The 24,718-nt window shown below is 38.9% G+C and overlaps 2 protein-coding genes across 3 annotated transcripts; both read left to right on the top strand.

Annotated features, from left to right (window-relative positions):
- Nucleotides 1-343: 343 nt before the first annotated feature.
- On the top strand, nucleotides 344-12,141 carry meltf (melanotransferrin). Of its 2 annotated transcripts, none has more exons than XM_077198736.1 (16): nucleotides 344-412; nucleotides 2,044-2,198; nucleotides 2,445-2,544; nucleotides 3,184-3,369; nucleotides 3,463-3,613; nucleotides 3,724-3,791; nucleotides 4,137-4,321; nucleotides 4,466-4,628; nucleotides 4,731-4,882; nucleotides 5,092-5,188; nucleotides 5,431-5,625; nucleotides 6,544-6,697; nucleotides 6,796-6,863; nucleotides 7,802-7,989; nucleotides 8,064-8,256; nucleotides 10,618-12,141. In XM_077198736.1, exons 1-16 carry the CDS (start codon nucleotides 394-396, stop codon nucleotides 10,683-10,685), a joined length of 2,142 nt encoding a protein of 713 aa, XP_077054851.1. In that variant the 5' UTR covers nucleotides 344-393; the 3' UTR covers nucleotides 10,686-12,141. The 2 variants fall into 2 exon arrangements, with proteins under 2 accessions (XP_077054851.1, XP_077054850.1); XM_077198735.1 differs by lacking the exon at nucleotides 344-412 and adding an exon at nucleotides 1,367-1,846.
- Nucleotides 12,142-18,992: 6,851 nt separating this feature from the next.
- Nucleotides 18,993-24,698, top strand: lrrc40 (leucine rich repeat containing 40). The gene is made up of 15 exons (XM_077198779.1): nucleotides 18,993-19,226; nucleotides 19,583-19,764; nucleotides 20,157-20,230; nucleotides 20,321-20,450; nucleotides 21,235-21,358; nucleotides 21,448-21,590; nucleotides 21,682-21,854; nucleotides 22,443-22,533; nucleotides 22,663-22,708; nucleotides 22,845-22,953; nucleotides 23,032-23,139; nucleotides 23,227-23,337; nucleotides 23,685-23,762; nucleotides 23,870-24,055; nucleotides 24,238-24,698. The coding sequence occupies exons 1-15, from the start codon at nucleotides 19,085-19,087 to the stop codon at nucleotides 24,341-24,343; spliced, it is 1,803 nt and encodes a 600-aa protein (XP_077054894.1). The 5' UTR covers nucleotides 18,993-19,084; the 3' UTR covers nucleotides 24,344-24,698.
- The last annotated feature ends 20 nt before the right edge of the window (nucleotides 24,699-24,718 follow it).

Raw genomic sequence — 24,718 nt, 5'->3', positions numbered from 1 at the left:
AATTCAATTATTGTGATTTGAATCTTGATTCAATATTGAGATGCATTTGGATAAATATTAGGGATGCATGTTCATTTTTCTCAATAAAGAAAATATCTGACCTAACATACATAACCTACAGCCCTGTCAGCTAGTATTATTATTAATGGTTAAAACTATCAACTCAAATTAAATAAAATAAGTTTTTATTATTATAATGTTTTTTTACAACAACTATTTTTACTATGTAAAAAAAAAAAAAAATTCTAATGTTAGCCTTAGCCGGCTAACGTGCTAGGCTAACTTATATGGTCAAATGGCTTTTGTGAGGTAAATGTAACGTTACGTGACATTGTTCTCCAGCTTTATGACCTCTTTCCACGGTTGAAAAACACTGATTGATCGATATTATGTATGAGGGATATACATTTCGGTAAGTTCAGTTGTACTTTATCTTTCAACATACTTACCTAACGTTATTGTTCATTCGTGTTTATTGACTAATTAGTAGTAAAGAAGAGTGAGATCGGTTCACCTGCCGTCTGAACTGAGGCGCTACAGCGGTCTGTCACGTCACTTAACCAAGCGCCAAAACGTTATTTATTGTTTGTATTTCGTAATAAAAATGTCAGAAACAGAGTGCTGAAGATTTGTTTCATATCAATAGTAACCTGCTCTGTCTGTCGGTGTCAGTGTCCTCATTGCTCCGCGCTTTTTCTCTGCGTGAGAAAACAACGTGTGGCGTGATAGCGTTAACAGTCATTTGCGTGAGAGTTGGCAGGCAGCCTTGATTATAACATATGTTTTGAGAAATTTCTCGGGGTTTTGAAATCAATTGTAAACAAAAAGTTTAGTTACACAGAAGAAAGAAACGTCATACCGGTTTAGAACGACGTGAGGGTGAGGAAATGTTGACAGAATTTAAATTTTAGATGAACCACGTTATCACTTTAAGCAATATTCTAGACGTCTTGGAGATCAATTAAAACACTGCCACAGTAAATTGTGCAGTATTTTTGTATTATTGTTATATCTGTTGTCGTTAAGCATGTTTCCTTCCTGTTGTAAAACATTTAAGCAGTATTGCCATGTCCCTTGGCAAGAGCTGAGCTGATATGTGTGATGGTGTGACATTTTATGACAGTAACATTTTGATTTATTACAACGGATGCAAAAGCCGTAGCAGCGTTAAGTCATGCAGCCAAAATAAAAGTGATTGCGTCTCGGATGCGCATTTTCACTTCTGTTATTGAAGAAGTTTATGTTTTGTTCATAGCCTGCTAGAGAAAGTTATGTTTGGACAATTTTAGATTCAATTATATATGTTATTCTTTTTAAAACCGCCTTTTTGCGGTTTGTCAACCAGAAAGTGTCCTTAACTCTTTTTGTCTTCAGTTTGAACAAAATATCTAAACTACCTTTGACGAAAGCTGCTCGTTTTGGTTCTTTTTCAAGGTTAAAAGTTATTTTACCTGGGTTTATTATTTTACCTGGGTTTATGACTGCACTTGATTCAGAGTCTCTTTTCCATTCTCTTATGGAAAAAGGTGGAGCTTCCAAGAATGAAAGACCCCTCTGTGTGCACCTTGGACCTCCGCCCGTCTTGGACGTGTCGTTTTGAGTCCTCGTGTCTAGTCATATTATAGTCTATAAATTTCGAATGTGACTGCACGTAGAGGTATATCGTTTATGATAAGGTACTATTACCCGTTTAGTTATGTCAAAAGGCTGAGTTTTGGACTTTGCAACAGACTCTCAGATATAAAGCTACAGTAACACACACTACAGTAACAACATCTGCGCACTCTCGAGTCAGAGATGGACACCTGGGCTTTTCTAAGTGTTCTGCTCGCAGTCACGCATTATGGTAAGAAACATTTAAAACTTAAAATGAAGAAAAAACATAATTTTACCCATCACACTCAGATTAATTATTATAGCTATACGTATACGCTATTATGTTTTGAATGTTAGCAACATTCTGAGCAGGAAATCAGAACATTCTGAGGGGAAAATGATGATGATGATGATGATGATGATGATATTATACATTACTTCGTGCAGTGTCAGGGCAGAGTACAATAAAATGGTGCACTATTTCTGAGGCGGAGGAGTCCAAATGTAAAGCCATGTCTCAGGCCTTCACCGGTGCTTCAATTCGACCGGCGTTACACTGCGTCCGTGTCTCATCTAAAGCAGAATGTGCTCAAAAACTCTCCGTAAGTCTATCTATCTATCTATCTATCTATGCATTTATATTTAGGAGGCTTATAGTATCACATAATAAAATAAAAATAAAAAAACTTGACAAAGCATAGTGTCTCTGCTCAGATAGCATGCTTTGAAACTGTGTAGTGTTTTGTCTATTTTATTTGCAGAACACCACTGAAATCATCATTTTATTAACAATGTAAAAGCCTGTTGAATAACTTGGTTGCATTTGTGATTAATATTGATTTTGACAGAAAAAAGAAGTTGATGCCTTTTCAGCCAGTGTTTCAGACATATACAACATTGGCAAGCAAGCCAGCTTCAAAATTGCAGCTGGAGAATCTGGAGCAGATGGTATGATCAATGTTCTTATTTTCAACATACCAGATAATGCAAGTTGTACCAATGAACTCTGTTGAAATGGAAAGACAGTGATTAAGGACACATGTAACACTTTACAATAAGGTTTCCTTAGTTAACTACATCAGTTAGCATTATCTAATAATGAACTGCACTTCTACAGCATTTATTAATTTTGTTCATGTTAATTTCAACATTTATTAATACATTATTAAAATCAAAAGTTGTATTTGTTAACATTAGTTAGGTGTGAACTAACATGAACAAATAACAAACAGCTGTATTTATATTAGCCTAACTAACGTTAATATATATGAACAAATGCAGTAACAAATGTATTGCTTATGGTTAGTTCATGTTAGTTAATACATTAACTAATGAGCCATTATTGTAAAGTGTTGCCAGGACATAATTAAATGTCAGCTGCAACATTTGGTTGATTATTAACAGATGATGACTGTATCTGTATTTTATTTCTTTATTATAATTAAAATATAATACATGTACATTGTAATACAAGTACTTATGTTATGGACCATCCATTGTTTTATCAGGAAAAATTCAACTTTTAGATCAACATAAACTGTGGACTAACAAAGTCATAAATGTTTTTTTCTTTCTTAATGGCCATAGGGAAAGGAATAACTTACTATGGTGTTGCTGTGGTTAAAAAGACAAATTCAGCCATCAACATCAATAGTCTGAAGGGGAAGAAGTCTTGTCACACCGGGAAGAACCGCACAGCTGGCTGGAACATCCCTCTAGGGTATTTGATTGACACTGGGATGATGTCTGCCGTGGGCTGTGACATCCCTCAAGGTACTGCTTTACTTTTGGTGCAGCTCATCAAAAATGGTCGGATTGCCTTTTTCAGATGAAAAAGTATCTTGTTGGATTATCTTGGCTTTTTAGGGGTTGCTGACTTCTTTAATGCCAGCTGTATCCCAGGGGCTAAAGTCGACCCTGCATCCCTGTGTCAGCTCTGTGCGGGAGATGCAACCGGAAATTTTAAGTGTGACCCAAGCACCAAAGAGCGATACTATGCATATAACGGAGCATTCAGGTACCATATTCTTTGTCACATCATACTACACAGAAATCTGGTGCAGTTGCAGCTTTGATAGTGAGAAATATTCTCAGTATGTCAGTTAACTGATGTTTTGGGCTTCACAGGTGTTTAGCTGAGGATGCAGGTGATGTCGCCTTTGTAAAGCACACCACTGTAGGCGAGAATACTGATGGTAAATGTGTAGTCTATTCTGTGCTTCTCAACCAGGTGGCCTCACCAAACATCCTTGGGCCACAGAATGATTAAAATATTAAATATATTATTATATTAATATAAATATAATTAATATAACAATATTAATAAAACAACATGTAATAAATTAACTCTTAAAGTAAATTAAATAATAATATTATGAATAAAAATAATAATAAGGTCCCATTTGTTAACATGAAAACAGTATAGTTATAGTTCTGTTAATATAGCAAGTTGGGGGCCTTCTAATATTGTGTTATGCATAATTGATAGATTGTGATCTGTATATGAAGTTAATAATACATCTTTTAACTTTGTGTGTCAGGTCAGGGGGAATCGTGGGCTCAAGGTTTGCACTCTGAAGACTATCAGCTCCTGTGTCGGGACGGCACGCGCAGTCCAGTCAGTGATTATGAGAAATGTCATCTGGCTCGAGTGCCATCGAGGGGGATTGTTGTCCACACTGACATCAGCAGTTCGGTGGTTTACAACATGTTGCGTGAAGGACTGGTATGATCCTTTAGTGATATCGAAGGTTTTCGACTTCATTAGGATTCATTCATTATTTTCTAATAGAATAAATACAAAATATAAATTTTATTTTGTTGTGCAGCGTACTGTTTCATTTAAATATGTTTGTGTGTTTCTCTTCAGCAAAAGTCTGGGTTCTCTATGTTCTCCTCAGCACCCTTCAATGGGGAAAACTTGTTGTTCAGCGACACTTCAACCACATTTATCCAAGCTGGAAATGAAAACTATATTAAATGGATGGGCCGATACTATGACATACTGAGAGCTATGGACTGCTCAAAGTCAGGTATGGATCTCTCCATCTTCATCAAACAATGAAAAATGTTCTATTTTTTTTTCTTACATATTGTGCTTAAATCTGTTTCTCTGTTGTATATGTGTTATATAGATGTCCCCTCTCAACTTCGATGGTGTGTCCTGTCTTATGGAGAGCAGCAGAAATGTGCAGACATGGCTGTGGCTTTCAAAAGCAAAAATTTGATTCCTGATATTCAGTGTGTCTATGGCACATCTGTGGAAGACTGTTTGAAGAAAATACAAGTATGCCAGTCAACAGTCATTTAAATACCAAACCATCTCATCCATACTTGCTTTTTTCTACATTTTTCTTAATAACACCTGAAATAGAGTGCAATGATCAAGTTCTGAAACGTAAAATCTTTAATTTTATCTGTAGAGAAATTGATTTGTAGAAACTCAATGCAGGTGAAAAAGTTGTGCTCTATTTGAATGAGACTCTTTTCCTCCAGAACAAGGAAGCTGATGTCATTACTCTTGATGGAGGCTACATCTACACAGCGGGAAAGAGTTTTGGTTTAAAACCTGCTGTTGGAGAAAGCTACACAGGTTAGTGTCATACACTGTCAGTGTACTTTGACTTAACCAGCTTCATATGCTTCCATATACTTTTTATATGAAATTACCTGAATAATAGTAAAAAGTACTATTTTGAAATAGTTCAAAATGTGCTCACTGGGTAACTACTTTGTGTTTGGGGAAAGATTTTCAGCAGTGCCTGATGAAACATTAGCTGTTTTATTCATAACTGATGATTCATTTTCACAAGCCACTGTGATTCTCTGTCGTAGGAGACACTGATGGAAGCATTTATTATGCCGTGGCTGTGCTGAGGAAGAGTAACCGAGACATCCAGAAATTCAGTGACCTCAAGAGCAAGCGCTCTTGTCACACAGGTTATGGCAGAACTGCAGGCTGGAACATTCCCATGGGTCTGCTAATAGAAAAAGGCATCATCAGACCGGAGACATGTCAAGTGCCCCAAGGTAGGACCTTTAGTGGACTTATACCATGGGGTCCCAAAGTCTGGGACCAAAGTTAAATGTTTCAGGTACACGTTTCACTCAAATTGTTATTTGTAATTTGTAAATGAAACATTTTGTGGTAACACTTTATAATAAAGTCTCCTTAGTTAACGCTAGTTAATGCAATAGCTAAATTTAATTAGCAATTAGCAATACAAATTTTTTTACAGCATTATTAATCGTTGTTAATGTTATTTAATGGAAAACCGATTTTACATTGCTTGTTCATGTACGGAGCTCCTAAAGCGACATAGTGATGGAAAAAATATGAGACTTTGGCTTCACTCACAAAACCTTTGCGTTCCCTCGCAAAAGAGAACGCAAAAGCATTGAGAAAATGTTTCCTCCCATATCATTTTTTTCTCTTCACCATGTCCCTTTAGAGGCTCTGTATTTCATGTTCGTTCACAGCTTATTAACTAATGTTAACAGACAACTTGATTAAAATAAAAAGATTATATCTTGAACTACATCTTTATATGACCTAAGGTTAATAAATGCTGTACTATACTGTTCATTCTAAGTTAATGTTAAAAGATGAAACCTTACTGTTACTCATTTTGTATTACATTAGAAACAAATGCCGAATAGATCCATCCATTCTCCAAACAGCATATTATCTTCAGGGTCAAGGCTGGATATATCATGATTAAATATTTTCAAACACATTGCTCTAATAAATTGTTATGTGAATCAAATACCCAGTAGTAACATTTTTTTCTCATTGTAACCTAGTAATCTGTTAAGTATTGTATAATGTAATAATTCCATTTTTTTATTGTCATTTATAAAAGCTATCACAAATTGTTATATATTGTTGTTTGTTGTATATGAATACCAAAAAAAATCAGTGCGATGAGGGTGTGAATCTGCTTTTAGCTGTTGGGGAGTTCTTTAAATCTTCTTGTGTACCTGGAGCCAATCAGAAGGATTTCCCCAGTAATCTGTGTGAGCAGTGCATTGGAGACTCCAGTGGTCAGAACAAGTGTGAAAAAGGCAAGGACTTATACGACGGTTACGATGGTGCCTTTAGGTAATCCACTCTACTGCACAATAGATCTGAAAGATTTGGTGCAAATGAATCTGCATGACAAATAAATATTTGCACATGGTCTCTGTTTATATTTCCAGGTGCCTTGTTGAAAATCATGGTGATGTGGCCTTTGTCAAGCATTCCACTGTATTTCAGAACACAGATGGTAATTCTCAGAAGTTGTCTCTTGCTTTTAGTCAAAAGAACGTCTTTATAGAGCTGTTCAGTCATGATATCAATTTGTAGGCCTAACTGGAAGGCTAATTTTCTGTGGGCTCTTTAATAATAATAATAAAAATAACAGTAATTATAAGAAGAATACATTTTATTTTCTATAGCACCTTTCATTTAACCAAATCGGTAACACTTTACTTAAAGCTTGTATGTGTAATACATTATAAAAGTATTTTAATGCAGTAATTCTGCCATGTAATGCACTTTATAATGCATTGTATGGTTTCATGAATAATTGTAATACAATATAATAATTATCTATTCATTGAACACGCCTTTACAAAGTAAATTGCATTAAAACACATGACAAACAACCAATTTCAGAATCTGTAAATATTATAATGCAATTTAACTTTGTTTACAATTATTTCTGAAGATATAATGTACATTATAAATACCTTTATAATGCGTTATACATAAAGGCTTTAAGTAAAGTGTTACCATGAAATCTACTTCAGAAGTCAAGCATAGCAAAAAGTTGAAAAATAGGACCATAGCAGAACCAAAAGCATAGAATTAAAGAAGGAAGAGGAAATATGTTAATAATTAATAATAAATGTTGAATTAAACAACAGAAATAATAATAACAATAATAAATGAATAATTATTATTACGACGAGTAAAGAGACTAAATATGATAATAATTAGCTAATTTAAATAAATTAAAAAAACACTTCTAAAAAAGTGAATGGTTTTTGATTTAAGGTCTCTAAAAATTAAGTAACAAAAAATGATATTATTCTAAAAATTAAAAAAAAAAAACACCAATAGGAAATATTTAGAGAGAATGCTGTAACAGCAAGCAGACAATTACTTTGTGTGTGTTAAAGTCACTAGTACTTCTCTCATGTCCGAATTATTGTTTTCCAGGAAACAATACTGATTCTTGGGCGGACCAATTGGATTCCCGTGAATTTCAGCTGCTTTGTTCTCAGGAGTCTCGTGCTGAAGTCACTCAGTACACTAAGTGCAACCTGGCCCGTGTCCCTTCCCACGCTGTTATGATTAGACCCGATACCAACCACCACCTCATCTTTGGCCTTCTGGACAAAGCCCAGGTAGCTTACGCCAGATGTTATTTTTCAGGGTAATATGAAAATGGAGGTGTGACTTTTTGGTTTGCATCTTTCAGAATTTCTTTGGAGTTAATGCTGCCTCAGGCTTCAAGATGTTTGACTCCAAAGCTTATGAGGGGTCCGACCTGATTTTTAAGGACTCAACTATCACTTTAATTGGTGTGGGAGAGAAGAAGACGTATGAGGAGTGGCTTGGCCAGAGCTACCTGGATGCTGTGATAGCCATGGAGTGTTCAGCCACATCAACAGGTACTGCCAATCTGCATAGGCCTATATTTTTTTTTTCCTGTGTCATCTTATGTGCCTGTCTTCCCCTCTCTCTCTCTCTCTCTCTCTCTCTCTCTCTCTCTCTCTCTCTCTCTCTCTCTCTCTCTCTCTCTAATTCTATTACTCTCTCTCTACTAGTCTTTTGTTTGTTTGTTTGTATGTATGTACAAAATATCTAATTAAAATACATTCTTTAAAAAGTAAAAATCAATTAAATAAAAAGTGCAGTGCTATTCTGTTTGAGCATTCCTGTTGCTCAAACTGTAGAGCATGGTGCCAACAACACCAAGGTCATGGGTTTGATTCCCAGGGAATGCATGAACTGATAAAATGTATCACTTGAATGAAATTTAACTCGCTTTGATAAGTGTCTGCCAAATGAGTAAATGTAAAAAAGAAAGAAAAAGGAAATGGAAATAATAATAATAATAATAGTTTTTTTATTAAAGAATAAATAAAAAGAAAAAAATATTTTCATTAAAGAACATTAATAGTAAAATAAAAGATATTTTTGTTTTTAAATGTAATAATACATTTATTAAATAGACTATAAAAATAAATAATATAAAAATAAAGATTCTTCATTAAAGAACAGGAATGAACCCATTAATGGTAAAGTTTTTACATAATTATGATTGTTATTATTCATATACGCACTAATTTCAAGAGAAAACTGGCTTGTACGTACAAAAACTTAAAGGGGTCATGAATTGCATTTTTTATGTTTCCTGAGGTGCACTTATAATGTTAGTATGATTTTTACATCAAAAATTTTCCATTTTTTAGCCCTCTGATTTGAACAGTCTGTTGGAAGGGGCGTGTCTTCTGTGAGAATTTAATGTTAACGCCCACTGCTGTGATTGGCTAACATCTTTGCATATGAAATAAGTATTACATGTGGAAAGTCTAAAAGTTGACTACATTTTTACTATTACAGCTGTCGAGATAAACAAAACGGGAAAAATGTTGATTATGGCATTGTAGGGTTACAAATTTATTAAATGTTTTAATTTAGGTTCCAATACAATAGTATAGAAACTGAGAAAGTTTATATGTGTGAATTTTGTACCTAATGTAAATGATGTCTCAAACCTGCCTGTTCCTGTCTCTATTTTAAGTTAAATTGGTCAGAGCACTGAGACTATCACCTTTTGTCTTTATGCACTGCCTGGCCATTAAGCTCTATGTTAATGTGAAGGTAGGTGATACAATCAGGCTGATTGGATTACCATCTATACATGACACTGTTATGCTGATTGGATTAGGACCGGTAACGGGCTGACTTCTGTTCTACATTTACATGCTTTGTTCACCTCTATGTAACTCCTCCCCCTTTAAAGATATAAACACTGTTTTTAGCTATTGAGTTAGACTCGGGTAAGATTTTGGACGAAGCAGACTACAGCAAATAAAGAATCCTGCTTAAAAGATACCCCCAAGTCTCCTGGTTTTCGCTGCTGAGTTTTTCTACACTTAAGAAGAAGAAAGTTCACAACAGAATCATATTTAGATCTATAGCATTATATTTAAATTGTGGCATGAAATGTTGCAGTGATGAGCATTGTAGCCAATGACAGACATGTCTGTTGAGCGCATGAATGCAGTGATCTCGTCATTAATACTTGATTTCTGCAGTCTCACAAATGCTTTCATCATAACTAACAGTGCAAACATAATGTAAAAAAGAGATTTGTTGATTATAAAGGGAGTTTTGGCGAGAGTCCAGATAACCAGTCACCAATAAACTTCTTTGTGATTGTATGATTGACAGCTCCAATGATTGTAAAGGGAACGTTCTTTGACCGCTTTCTGTATATAATTCAATCACATTTTAAATAACAGATTATTTTCATGCTACTAAGAGAAAAAATGTGAATTCACTTTCCTAGCCTTAGAATCCTTTGGAAGGTAATGTTATTTAGTCCCGTGATTCTGTATCTCTCTTCTCATCTCACTAACGCGGCAGTAGGCGGGACCAAATATGTGAGGATGTCGAAGTAGGCGTTGATCTGATTAAGCAGAGGCGGTCTTTCATTAAAATGTTACGTCATAATGTGCCAAAATCTGAAACGTGTCGTCTTCGGAGCTTGGTTTCAATAAAAGCTGTTTTTGGACTAAAGAGGACGTTTTTTTTTTTGGGGAAACAGGAAGTTTTTTTATAGTACAATGACCTTTTGCATGTCAAAAGATCAAGGAAAAATCCATTTCTCAATTCATGACCCCTTTAAATCAAGACTAACTCCCTTTTGTGTTCTATTGCTTAAATATTAAATCATTTATAATACTTGGATTCTTCTAGTAACTCTTTCAACTGTGTGTGCGTTGGTTTCTCTTTCGTTGCAGTGATGTCCTCATCCTCACTACTGCTGATGTCCATTGTGAGCTCCCTGGTGTCTATGTTGGCTTTGTAGCAGGTCTGCCAGCCACAGCAGGGGTTTGGCAACTTCATCTCTTCTTGACTCTGACCTTCATACCTGTACCAATATATCTATAGGTGATTCAAGTTCAAATCAAGATGTCAAATTTAAAGCTACAATATGCTTAAGCAATACCAATGCATTTTATCTGGGATTGTAATCACATAGTACATAGTACGGCTGATAAGATTTCTGAGGGAGATTTTAGGGACCATCTGAAATTAGGAACCACATAGAGTGGTCTGAAATCTTTCTTTAAACTAGAGTTTAAACCAAAGCTGATTCGTTATCATGACCATTTTTATTATTCTACTCTGAAATTGCTGAGGGCAATAGCCATATCAGTGCATATGCTTTGCCTGTTACATATTTATTGCACAAAGTTTATTGCAGCATTTAAAACCAACATGTTATTATGATATGAACTACTTGAAGGCACATGCCATATCAGGGAATATGCTGTGTCTAGTATTTTCCTCTTTGATGATTTCCTTTAACTTCTATCATGCCGTTGAATGCAACATGCACTGGAGTTTTACTACTGAATGGATTGAAAAGGTTTTTTCCTATCATATTCTCCCTAGACTGAAAGCAGAAGAAAATTAGTTTTCAGTGGGTTTTTTCTTGCTTTTGCATTCTCAAATCAACAGCACATTGTGCAGCTCATACTTATAAAATCCAAAATATTGTTTTAAACAATCTGATCATTAGACACTGAGTTGAAATAAGTTGTGAATTCTGATACAATCAGTAATGCTTTCATATCTGGGGGAGAAATATATCTTTCCAGTGCCTGTGCAGTCTGTTCTGTTGCAACATTTAAAATATTTTGTCTATGCATTTTGATAGTATTGTTGCAAAGCAAATGTTAAATTCCATTTACTAAACAATGTTCTCAAACTGTATATTTAAAAGGTGACAATTTGTCTGCCTTTCTTTGTGGTAGTAACTGATTGTAAATTCCAAAAATTATTCATTCATACAGATCATTTTAGTCATTTTAGATAAATAACCATGGATACTATTCATTAAACATTTGTAGAAACGCAAGTCCAAGCAAATGGGGCTTAACAAGAGTCTTGTCTAAAACCCACAATGGATGGACCTCCAGCAGATTTTGTATCATTTATATAATAGATCATCCCTTCAGCTTGCCTTTTCACATCAGTGTGTGCTTTAGATTTATGTTCCATTAAAGTATTCACTTTTTTACTATGTAATTAGATGTTTCTTTGAGAGATTTATTTTTATATGTTGTTCAGATACCATATCAGTGTATATGTGCTGACACATGAATGTCTTGCATTAATGTTTAGCCTGCTTTTTTCTTGGTTCCAGTTTCTTAATGAAATGATTGAGATATAACTAATATTTAGTTGCCAGGCCAGTGCGTCTGCTCAAGTATTACAACATACCGTCTCTTATTTGAAATAAACAAGCATCATAAAAATTTGGGTTTTCATTTCTTTTTTTCAAAATTGTATTTTCATTGACCTGTGTTATTTAAAAATTATGTGGAGATTTTCAAGATTTCATTTTAGTCAAGATCTGTTATTATTCAGTTAAATTTATGAAGAGGTTATATTTTATGATGAACTTGAAGGAGAGTTTTAGGTTTCACGTTGTAAGTTAACAGATGTTCCTGAAGAAGCTGCCAGCTAACAGGGAATGTTCTCAGAAGTTATATGGGACCAGTTGCATAAACATAGCCATTATGTTAAGATAAAAGATCTTAAGATACTTTATGACCCACTAGCAGTTAGGCAAGTGACAGTCAATCTTTTTGGTGGCAAATTAGGTCAGTTCTACATTTATACTGACTTAAAAAGTAATGAACAAAAAAAAAATCTCAAATAAATTAAGATCTTTAACAATTCGCGCAAAAACGTTAATTATAACCCCCAATCCATTCCTATTATGTTTGCAGAATGGTGAAATGAAATGTTTCCTGCGTTTGCATAACAAACGTTTTAAACATTGAGACATTTGAACGTTCAGACAGAGAACATTTAGAAATAACGTTTTCATAACCTAATGGGAACGTTAACATAATGTTTTTTTGTTGTTCTCTTACGAGAGTATCTCTCGTTCTGTGTAATATCTTACGCTATGGGGAAACCTCTTTTCCACGAGATATTGAAGCCAAAAATTATCCTTAATTTTTAATTAATGTAAAACGCTGTGCGGCAGCATGCAGACATAGGCAAGACGGCCCGCGCGCCTATTGGTTGCCCTGCGGCAACAGCAGCAGCCTATTGAGAGAGGCCCTGCGTGACACCATATCCAATGGGGGCATTTCGCGCCCGTTTCGTCACGTCCAGCCAGAAAGGGCGTGGCCTCATCCTATAAATATAGCTCGATGGGCTGATACAAACTGATTTTCATCTCTTCAGCGAAGCTCACGCATCGCTGGATCCAGAGTGAGAAGCCGCACCGTTGACACAAGCCTTCTGCGGGACGAACCCTTGAACCTGAAGCCGCTGGCCTTCACCTTGCCGCCTTCAGTCGCCGTACCTGCTACGCTTTCCGGCGTCAATATCCTTTTACTCTGCTGAGAGTGTGTGTTCGCCGTCGTGACTCACACTCTCTCTCTCTTTATCTTAAAGAGCAGCGTTCTTTTTAAGATGCTTCGTTCTCTTACGAGAGTATCTCTCGTACTGCGTAATATCTTACGCTATGGGGAAAACCTCTTTTCCACGAGATATTGAAGCCAAAAATTATCCTTAATTTTGATTTAATGTAAAACGCTGTGCAGCAGCATGCAGACATAGGCAAGACGGCTCGTGCGCCTATTGGCTGCCCTGCGGCAACATCAGCAGCCTTTCTAGAGAGGCCCTGCGTGACGTGACACCCAATGGGGGAGCTTCGCGCCCATTTCGTCACGTCCCGCCAGAATAGGCGTGGCCTTGGCCTATAAATACGCTCGACAGGCTGATACAAACTGATTTTCATCTCTTCAGCGAAGCACTACTGCATCGCTTGATCCGGAGTGAGAAGCCGCGCCGTCTGATAGTAAGCCTTCTGCGGGACGAGCCGCTGGCCTTCACCTCGCCGCCTTCAGCCGCCATACCTGCTACGCTTTCCTGTGTTAATATCCTTTTTCACTGCTAAGACTGTGTGTTCGCCACTGCGACTCACACTCTCTATGTCTGTATTCTAAAAGAGCTAGCGTCTTTTTAAAGATGCAAAGATCCTGCGGCTCGTGCCGAGCCACACTCAGCGACGGGGACCGTCATGTCATCTGCATTTCCTGCCTGGGTGAGGATCATACGGCTCTCGCTCTCGTCGACGGCGGATGCCCTCACTGTGAGCTGATGCCTATGGTGACTCTGAGGACTCGCCTGGCATCCTTCTCAGAGCCTGCACTTCAGCCCGCCGTAGCGCCGCGCCGTCAAAAGCGCCGTGCTCAGCGCGCTCCCGAGCCTTCTCCTTCCTGCCAAAGCTCGCTGGTTCGCCCGCCAGCTTCGCCGGCATCGCTCGAGTCGCTAACCTACGGACAGCGACCGCCGTCTGCCACCGCTTCCGCCGCTGAGATGGACGAAACAGCCGAGGCCTGTTCTATCCTGGCGTCGGACAGTGAGGATTGGGCGAGCTCTGTGGACCTCCCCCCCGCTGTTCGCGAGCCTTCCGGGAGAAGAGCTGGCATTGAGTCAGAGTTGATGCGTCTGCTCTCTCAAGCCGTCGACAACCTCGGCCTCGACTGGAATGCGCCCACGCACCCCCCGCGCAACCGGCTGGATGAAAGCTTTCTCAAGAAGGACCACGCCCCATCACAGTCCAGACCCGCGCCTTTTCTTCCTGAGCTTCACGAAGAAGTCGCGAGGTCTTGGAACGCCCCCTTCTCGCCCAGGATGCGTACCTCTAGAGAAATCGAGCGCGACCAGGCTGCCCGCCGTGATCGGCGCACCCCCCGCCTCGCAGACTTTAAACACAGTGTTTATGTCTCAGCACACCGCAGCTCGCCGCGGCCAGAGCCCGGATCTCATTCTACCACTAGCTATTCATGCAAATGCGTGTGCAAAGCTTAGCTTCCCAGGGTATCAGAATGGGTGTTGAACACTATAAAAAGAGGCTATTCGCTACAGTTCGCTCGACGTCCCCGCCGTTACACGGCGCGTCGAAACTACGGTAAACAACGATGTATCTCATCTACTTCAAGCCGAAATAGCGAAAGTACTGAGCAAAGGGGCCATAGAACCTTTATCTCAGGCTCAGAGCGAAGGGGGGCTATACAGCAGATATTTTCTGGTACCGAAAAAAGACGGGGGTCTCAGACCCATTCTAGATCTGCGGCAGTTGAACAGAGCGCTTTTGAAGCACCAGTTCAAAATGCTGACAACCAGGAAAATCCTTGCGCAAGTTCGCCAGGAGACTGGTTCATGTCAATAGATCTGAAAGACGCCTATTTCCAAATTCAGATTGCGTCACATCACAGGCGATTCTTGAGATTCGCCTTCGAGGGCCAGGCATATCAATACACAGTCCGACCGTTCGGCCTGTCCCTAGCACCCCGTACATTTACGAAGTGCCTGGACGCGGCTCTCGCACCCCTGAGACTTCAGGGCATGCGAGTTTTGAACTACTTGGACGATTGGCTGATTCTAGCTCGATCAAACTCAGAGCTCATAGAACACATAGCTACCACATTACTCGAGCATCTCGAGAATCTGGGTCTTACAGTCAATTGGGTTAAGAGTTCGCTATTTCCCAGCCAGAAAATTTATTTTCTGGGAACAGTGCTGGACTCACTGTCTATGACAGCACGTCTGTCGCTGGAGCGTGGAATGGACATTCAGCGCGCCGTGAAATCCTTCCGCCGCAGCTCTATAGTCCCGCTCAAAAGGTTTCAGAAAATGCTGGGTCTCATGGCCTCAGTATCTTCGGTACTTCAGTTGGGCCTGCTTCGCATGCGCCCACTGCAGTTATGGCTGAAAGCGCGAGTCCCGCCCCGGGCGTGGACCTCTGGTCTGTTTCGCCTCAGGGTCGATATGAAATGCTTTTCGGCTCTGGAACCTTGGAAAATAGCCGACTGGTATCAGTCAGGCGTGAGTATGGGGACTCCCTCGAGTGTGATGGTGGTGTCCACGGACGCCCTCACCTCGGGATGGGGAGCGCTGCTCGAGGGCAGACCGTTCTTTTGCCAGTGGTCGGAACGGGAAAAGCTCCTACACATAAACTGCCTGGAAAAGCTGGCAGTCGGCAACGCGCTACGGCGTTTTTGTCCCCAGATAAAAGGCCACCACGTCCTAGTCCGGTCGGACAACATGTCAGTGGTGGCATACATAAATCGCCAGGGCGCCGTCAGGTCCCGAAACCTTTACAGGCTGACGGAATGCCTCCTGGTCTGGGCTCAGCACAACCTGCTTTCACTGAAAGCAGCGCATGTGCCTGGTCACCTGAATCTGGGACCAGACAGACTGTCTAGAGACAATGTCCCAGCAGGGGAATGGTCGCTGCACCCGCAGACGATCCAACTGCTGTGGGAGACATTCGGCAGAGCGCAGGTGGACCTGTTCGCGTCCCAGGAAAACGCTCACTGTCCAAACTTTTTCTCCAAGAGCAGGGATGCGCTGGCCCACGTATGGCCCCGCTCCCCCCTCTATGCTTTTCCCCCCGTCTCGCTCCTGCCTCAAGTGCTGGAACGAATCAGGGAAAACGGATGCCCAGTGCTGCTCGTGGCTCCGCTCTGGACGAACCAGATTTGGCTCCCAGTCCTGATGCGGCTGACCAGCACTGCCCCCTGGCCTATACCGGTGAGGAGGGACCTCCTCTCACAGGCAAAGGGCTCGATTTGGCATCCTCGCCCGGATTTATGGTCCCTACATGCATGGGCCATCAACGGGTACCCACTAACCTCCCGGAGGGAGTGTTAAACACGATCACGCAGGCTAGGGCCCCGTCTACTAGACGGCTCTACTCAAAGTGGTCAGTGTTCTCTACCTGGTGTTAAGCTCAGGGCTTTTCACCCGTAGACTGCGGGGTTACGGAAGTGCTCTCCTTCCTTCAGCAGCTGCTGGATAAGGGTAGAACCCCGTCCATGCTCAAAGTATACATGGCGGCCATAGCGGCGTTTGCAAAACCGACGTCTGGCCAGTCACTGGGGAAAAACGACCTGGTCGTGTGATTCCTGAGGGGAGCTCGGAGGCTGAATCCTCCCAGACCCCCCTCAGTCCCTGTGTGGGACCTTTCTACGGTTCTGGAAGCCATGAAAGGTGCCCCATTCGAGCCAATCCATTTGTCAGACATGAAACACCTGTCTTTCAAAACAGTATTTCTTGTGGCTCTTGCTTCAATGAAGCGCATGGGGACTTACAAGCGCTTTCAGTAAGCGCGTCATGTATGGAGTTTGGGCCTAATGACTCAAAAGTCATACTCAAACGAAGGCACGGGTACGTGCCCAAATCCCTCAACACACCGTTCAGGGCCCAGGTTATTTCCCTGTGCGCCATCCCGGTGAATAATGAGGAGGTGGATGCTAATCTCCTTTGCCCCGTCAGGGCGCTGAGAGCTTATGTGTCCCGCTCGTCTGTCTTCAGACAGACTGAGCAGCTCTTTGTTTTGTTTGGCAGACGCTCCGAGGGACTGGCCGCATCAAAACAAAGCCTATCCAGATGGATAGTCGATGCCATAGCGCTGGCTTACACTTCTAAGGGCCTGCAGTGTCCTTTGGGTGTTAGAGCGCACTCCACGAGAGGTGTGGCCTCGTCGTGGGCATGGTTTAGTGGGATTACCCTACAAGATATCTGTATGGCAGCGGGCTGGGCCTCGCCGTCTACATTTATAAGGATTTATAACCTAGAGGTTCCCGCCTTACAAGCCAAGCTTCTGTCGGTCTAGAATTCAGTGCTATCTGCCCTGTGTGCCGGCCCAGATGCTGAGTTTTGCTTGTGCATCGCTCCCTGATCGATAGAACAGCTCCATGGGTGTTGAATAACCCATACTATTACCCAGTTCAGGCTGAACACGTTCACCCTGTCTGCGTGAAACACTGTTAACATAACTAGCTCCTGTAGGATGCTATTTCATGGGGAATGATGCTTGCAGCCTCTCTTCTCCGACTCTCTGTGAGTCTATGGTGATTGTGCACTATACGTGCCCCGGGCTACTGCCCTTGGGACTTTGGTGTTGGATCCCAGTACGCACGGCATGTAACACTGTGTTCCCCATAGCGTAAGATATTACGCAGTACGAGAGATACTCTCGTAAGAGATCGTACTCGGTTACTAACGTAACCTCGGTTCTCTCTAGAGAGGGAACGAGTACTGTGTATCTTGCCGTGCTTACAACATGCTCTGGTTCGCTTCGGCGATGAAAACAGGTTTGTATCAGCCCATCGAGCTATATTTATAGGATGAGGCCACGCCCTTTCTGGCGGGACGTGACGAAATGGGCGCGAAATGCCCCCATTGGATATGGTGTCACGCAGGGCCTCTCTCGATAGGCTGCTGCTGTTGCCGCAGGGTAGCCAAAAGGTGCGCGAGCCGTCTTGCCTATGTGTGCATGCTGCCGCACAGCGTTTTACATTAATTCAAAATTAAGGATAATTTTTGGCTTCAATATCTCGTGGAAAAGAGGTTTTCCCCATAGCGTAAGATATTACGCAGTACTCGTTCCCTCTCTAGAGAGAACCGAGGTTACGTTAGTAACCGAGTACGTTTTTTTTGTTAGCTGGGGTTGTAAAAGTGTACACACCTTTTCAAACCTCTTAAACGATTTTGAAATGCTAAAGTCAACTTGAACTACAGCCTATTACATTTAATAGATTTGTACAATTATTAAAACACTGACTTGTAGACTTAAATATAAAATGTATCTATTTATTTATTTTTAATAGGCTATATTTAAAATACTGTATAGCTATAACCATCCTTGTCTTTATTGTTGATGGGTGGTTTTATCTCAATGGCTCCGTTGCATAACAGCTGTTATCTTTTTCACTTATAAAGTAGCACCATCTGCTGATCATATTACCATATTGGATACCACTGTACATCTATAAAGCTTTATAACACCGCATGAGCAAACGGAGGAACATTTGTAACATTTAAGAAAATATATGTAAAACTACTACTGGCTATTTGAAGATGGTGTAATTAATGTTTCCTGTATCTCTATGGGCCACTGAAACATACAAAGTTTCTATTAAATTAGAAATATTTCTACTGTTAGAAAATATTTGAATATCTCTTAAATACATTTATTATAATTTAATTTTTAATAATACATGTTTATTATTTTTATTTTCATTTTGTATGCGATGGAAAACTACTTTCGTTCCTAGGGACTTTTATTTTAAAAATTGGAGGCCATGTTAAGGTATGTGACAGTTTACTTCACAACACCACAACCCCATTCACGTTTACTACAGGTGTTAAACGCATAACGTCGCATTCATGTCTCGTTTCAAAAGAGCACATGTGGACTCTAGAGCAGGATTCAGACATGAGAAAGAAGACTGTCCTGTCCCATCGGGATTACTAAAAGCTGCTAGAAAGAGCGGGCAACTCAATCTATCCGGGCGCGGTCTTACTGAAGGTAACGTAACGTTAACGTTAAGTTAACAGTTAACGTTACTGGAAAATTACTATTCAACTTCAATGAACTAAGTTAGCTACCTCACAAAAAATATCAAAGTAGCCATAATTTGTGGCGCTGACATACCTTAATGCAGATATGACATTTGTCATTAATGTCATGGAAAAATTATTAAAAATGTCAAAGATTTTATTCAAGTTGCTTTTCAAAAAAAAGTTTGAATGAATTCTATCATAAGACATAACGTTGCAGTAAAAACAACAGCTGTAGCAAGTAGCAACAATGGTACATTGGGTGAAACTATGATTAAAATAGTGTTTTTATGTAAGATTCTACATCATGTTATTTGGGTTCAGTTCCTCAGAGTGTGTGGAGGTTGAATATAGACACGCCCCAGGAATCTCAGCAGAACTTGTCATTTGGAGCTGCAGACCGCTGGTGGGAACAGGCAGATTTGACCAAACTTCTGCTGTCCTCCAACAAACTCCAGAGCCTCTCTGAAGACGTCAAACTCCTCCCTGCCCTGCTTGTCTTGGATGTAGGTTGCAGCATATTTCATTTTGCTTGAGAAATTAATTTTATTTAAAAAAAATAAAAACCTTGCACGACAACACTTTTAATTCTATTTATTTTGTTGTATAAATAAATATAAAGGACATGGATGACTACTCTATTATGGTTACATCAATGTAACTAGTCCTTTTAATGTTTAAACCAATCATTTGTTATATTAATATTATATTATACAGTTGGGTCCACAAGTCTGAGACCATTAGTAAAAAAAAAATCTGTTTATTTTTTTAATTACAAATTATCAGCATAGCTTTTGAGCGAGTCAAATAGAAATAGTTCACATCTTAGTATTTTAATTTTCCATGAAGTTTGAGGGTGTAAATTGTAATTAATTGTAAACTATGTGCCTTTTCCCAGGTCCATGACAATCAATTAAGCTCACTACCAGATTCTATTGGAGATTTAGAACAACTACAGAAGCTCATATTGAGGTACTGATGGAGACAACACTCTGTATAAAGCAATATATAAACCTATTTAAAGTGTAGACCTTGTGCCATAATACCTGGTCCTCTCTGCAGTCACAATAAACTGACGGAATTACCTTTGAGTCTTTGGAGGCTTACAAACCTGCGATGTCTCCATCTGCAACAGAATCTGATCAAAAATATTCCTCTGGATTTGGGGAACCTGGTTAATTTAGATGACCTTGTAAGTGACTGACCTCTTGTCTTGACTAGCAACAAACTACAGTATATGGCCATTTAACTTTCTAACTGCATCGTAAAAGCCTAGTTCCTCAAATAATGTTAATATCTCTGTTTACATCAATGTACACTACCAGGTTTGGTGTTGTGAAGATTTTTTTATGTTTTTGAAAGAAGTCTCTTATTCTGACCAAGGATTATGCTCTCTTATGCTGCATTTATTTGATAAAAAAAAACCAGTATAAACTTTAATATATATATATATATATTTTTTTATTTTTTTTTAAATAATTTTTACAATTTAAAATAACCATTTGTTATTTCAATATATTTTAAAATGTAATTTATTCCTGTGATGGCAAAGCTAAATTTTCAGCAGTATTAGTCCAGTCTTCAGTGTCACATGATCCTGCACAAGAAACATTTCATATTATCATAAACAGTTGTGCTGCTAAACATTTTTGTTTAAACTGTGATGCATATTTTGCAGAATTCTTTAATAAATAGAAAGAACAGCATTTATTTGAAATATAAATCTTTTGTAACATCATATATTTTATTTACTATCACTTTTGATTTAATGTGTGCTTAATATAAGTATTACTGTAATTTCTTTCTTTAAAAAAAATCTTGACCCCCTAAACGTTTAAGCGGTAGTGTACATCAGAAATAATCCACTGCAGTATGATCATTTGTTATACCTTAGAAATCAAAGATGTTGCTATGAATGATATACAGTACTTCAGTATTCCAAATATTTAGTTCTTTCCTGCTCTTCCCTCCAAAAGGATCTCTCCAATAATCATCTAATGGATATTCCAGAAAGCCTGGCAAACCTGAAAAGCCTTGTGAAATTGAATTTGTCCTGCAACAAGCTCCAGAGTCTCCCTCCTGCCATCAGTGAAATGAAAAGTATGTTTTGACAGTAGGCAGCAGGTTAGATGTGAATCATGTTTACTGGTTAACCCGTGAACTCATCCTTCTTTTATTAACCCTCACAGACCTGAGATTGCTGGACTGTTCGCAGAATCAAATCGAGAGCATTCCTCCCGTCCTGGCTCAGATGGAGTCCCTCGAGCAGCTTTACTTAAGACACAACAAGTTACGATATCTACCTGAACTGCCCTGCTGTAAAACACTCAAGGTAAACCAAAACCACTGATGTGGTAGAATAAGTTATGATTGTCTTCCTATATATACAGCCTTGTGTAAGTCTTTCTTTTTTATGTTTAAAGGACCTCTTTTGTGGGAACAACCAGATTGAGGTGTTGGAGGCAGACCATTTGAAGCACTTGAGCTCTCTGAGTTTCTTGGAGCTCAGAGATAACAAGGTGAAGAGCCTTCCTGAAGAAATAACGCTACTGAAAGGCCTGGAGCGCCTGGATCTGACTAACAATGACATCAGCAGGTGCTGGACATAATTATGTTCTTGCATGTGTACTGTAAAATATAAAATGTAGTATTGTGTTTTGTATCACATTCCACTGGGAAACAAGATTATGGACTATTATCCATTTTTATTACTCATTATCAATACAGATCTGCAAATCAGTTGGATGATATTTAAGAATTATTGTACCGTAAGATGAAGAGAGCACAGCGTAAAAATTCTTCTTTGTAGATTACATTGATGAAAATGATGTCATTATTTACTCAGTCAGTTCATATTGTTCCAAACATGTATGACTTTCTGTATTCTGATCATTAACATGACTCATCAATGACCAAAAACGGATAGTTATCTTATAAATTACACGGATAGGGAATATTAATGAATGAATTCAAATTTCAAGTCCTCATTTACCCACCCTCATGTCATTCTCTATCTATCTTCTGTGGAACATAAAAGAAGATATTTTGAGAAATGTCTTTTTTTTCCCTCATTTATTTTCTCTCCATACAACGGAAGTCAATGGTCAAGAGTTTTCAGAATGTCTTCTGTTGTGTTCTGCTGAAGTCAGTAAGTCATTCAAAGTCTCTCTCTTCTGTGAAACAGTCTGCCATGTGGACTTGGTGCATTACCTAAGCTGAAGTTTTTGGCTTTGGAGGGCAATCCACTGAGGGCAATCCGCAGAGACCTTCTGACTGTGAGTGTTCAACATATCCCATCAGTAAACAGCTTGTCTGTCCTCCTTTGTTCTTATTAATCTCAGATACAACACCGGAAAAGTCATCAGTGAAATACATCAGAAACTGTTACAGTATCTTCTTTGCAGAAAGGAACTGGTGAACTCCTTAAATATCTCAGAAGTCGAATACAAGGTACGTCTAACACCAAGTAAAGATTTGTAGAGTATAATATCATTTTTAAGTGATCATTGATTTATACATTATAAAAAAAACACAAAGAAGGTTCTTTGTAACATCATTGTGGGTTTTTGTCATGTTTGAAATGTAGAACAACCTGATGGGGGCTTGAAAGGAGAGCCCAAAACAGCAATGACTCTTCCAAGCCAAGCTAAAATCAATGTACATGCCATCAAAACTCTGAAAACACTAGACTACAGGTAACAAAACTTCCTCATAAGCAACTTTGAGAGCAGGAATTTGTGCATTTAACAGTGAATATTTGCCATTTTCCTTAGCGAGAAACATGATGGATCCATTCCCGATGAAGTATTTGACGCCATTGATAATAGTCCTGTGTCCAACGTAAACTTCAGCAAAAATCAGCTGACGGCAGTTCCAACGAGGTACAGTAACAGCAATGGCTACTCCATTTCAGAGATTTACTGAACCCTTACAATGCTTAGTTAAAAGAATTCTCTCATTTCCTGTAGAATTATGGAGTTAAAGGACACCCTGGCAGACATTAATCTTGGGTTTAACAAGCTAACAACCATTCCAGAGGACTTTTCCAAACTGAAACAGCTGCTACATATAGATCTCAGGTAATCCTTAAAAACAAGTTTTATGCCTTTTAAGGCTCCAATTTCAAGATTTAATTCTCCTAGTTCAGTGGTTCTAAAATGTTTTTGTCACACCAGCAACATTTGACTACTTTCGATAGTGTTGTATTTCTAAGATGGCACAAAGGACAAAAGATCTATAATTATCTTGTGACTGGTAAATTCTAGGTTCTGAGTTTTAAAGGACAAATCTCAGAGTTCTGATAAATGTTGCTTATACAAAATATACATACTTAACGAATATTACTCTGAATAAAGACCTCTGATGTCACTTAAAATTGACATGTTACCATGTGCACTGAACTAATTATTTTTTAAATTTTTTTCAGAAACAATCTATTGATCTCACTGCCAATGGAGTTGGAAGGCTTAACCAAGCTGCGGAGTGTTATTTTGTCTTTTAATAGGCAAGTTCTACCATTACTGCGCTTACAAAATAGTTACTAAATATATATATGATATCACTGTTTCTGTGTTTGTTGTGGTTCAAATCGTTATTTACATTTATCTTTAGGTTCAAGTCATTCCCAGATGTGCTATACCGCATCTCATCCCTTGAGACCATTTTAATTAGTAGCAATCAGGTTGGAGGCATTGATCCTGTCCAAATGAAGACCCTAAATAGTCTGTCTACTCTGGATCTGTCCAACAATGATATCATGCAAGTGCCACCAGAACTTGGCAACTGTACCAGTCTGAGGTGAGGCTGATGTTTCCTTCAGACTCTAGCAAACTGAGGACTTTAGTCTGGGTAGAATCCATATTTTACATGAATGAATGTGAGGTAGAGAGAACAAATGTAGAGTCTTTCCAATTGGACAAAAACAGATCTTTACAGACTGTTAGTTTTATATGATCATATGATTTATCTTATGTCTTTAGGGCTCTAATGCTTGATGGGAATCCTTTCCGTAATCCAAGAGCTGCCATCCTTAGTAAAGGAACAGATGCTGTCCTTGAGTATCTCCGAGGTCGTATTCCAACATAATTTTCACGTTTAATATAAATTCAACCATCAGTGATAAGCAATCAACTGTTGTGCCATTTGGACCGTATAAAATATACAAGACAAAAAAATAAATCATCTCCTGCCACTTGTTTTAATTCATCTTACCTGCCACTCTACCCTTAATGACATTTTAAAATCATTAAAGAATTTTGTATTGGCATATTTTATAAATCATTTCATTACAGAGCATGCCAATGTGTTTAAGACAAAAGGAAATCAAATTAATAATAAAAAAAATTGTGTGCAAGCTTTAAACTTTATAATTGCTTTTCAGTGTGAACGTTTATATTTTCCATTATGAAAGCACTAGTAATAAATTATGAATATTAAGAGTTTTGGTTATTGTGTTTTATC

This window comes from Siphateles boraxobius, unplaced genomic scaffold (genome assembly GCF_051911475.1).
Source record: "Siphateles boraxobius isolate OS27281-9 unplaced genomic scaffold, OSU_SipBor_1 41, whole genome shotgun sequence".
Lineage (NCBI taxonomy): Eukaryota > Metazoa > Chordata > Actinopteri > Cypriniformes > Leuciscidae > Siphateles > Siphateles boraxobius.
The sequence above is the reverse complement of the archived record's forward strand: the minus strand, read 5'-3'. Positions and strand labels throughout refer to the sequence as shown.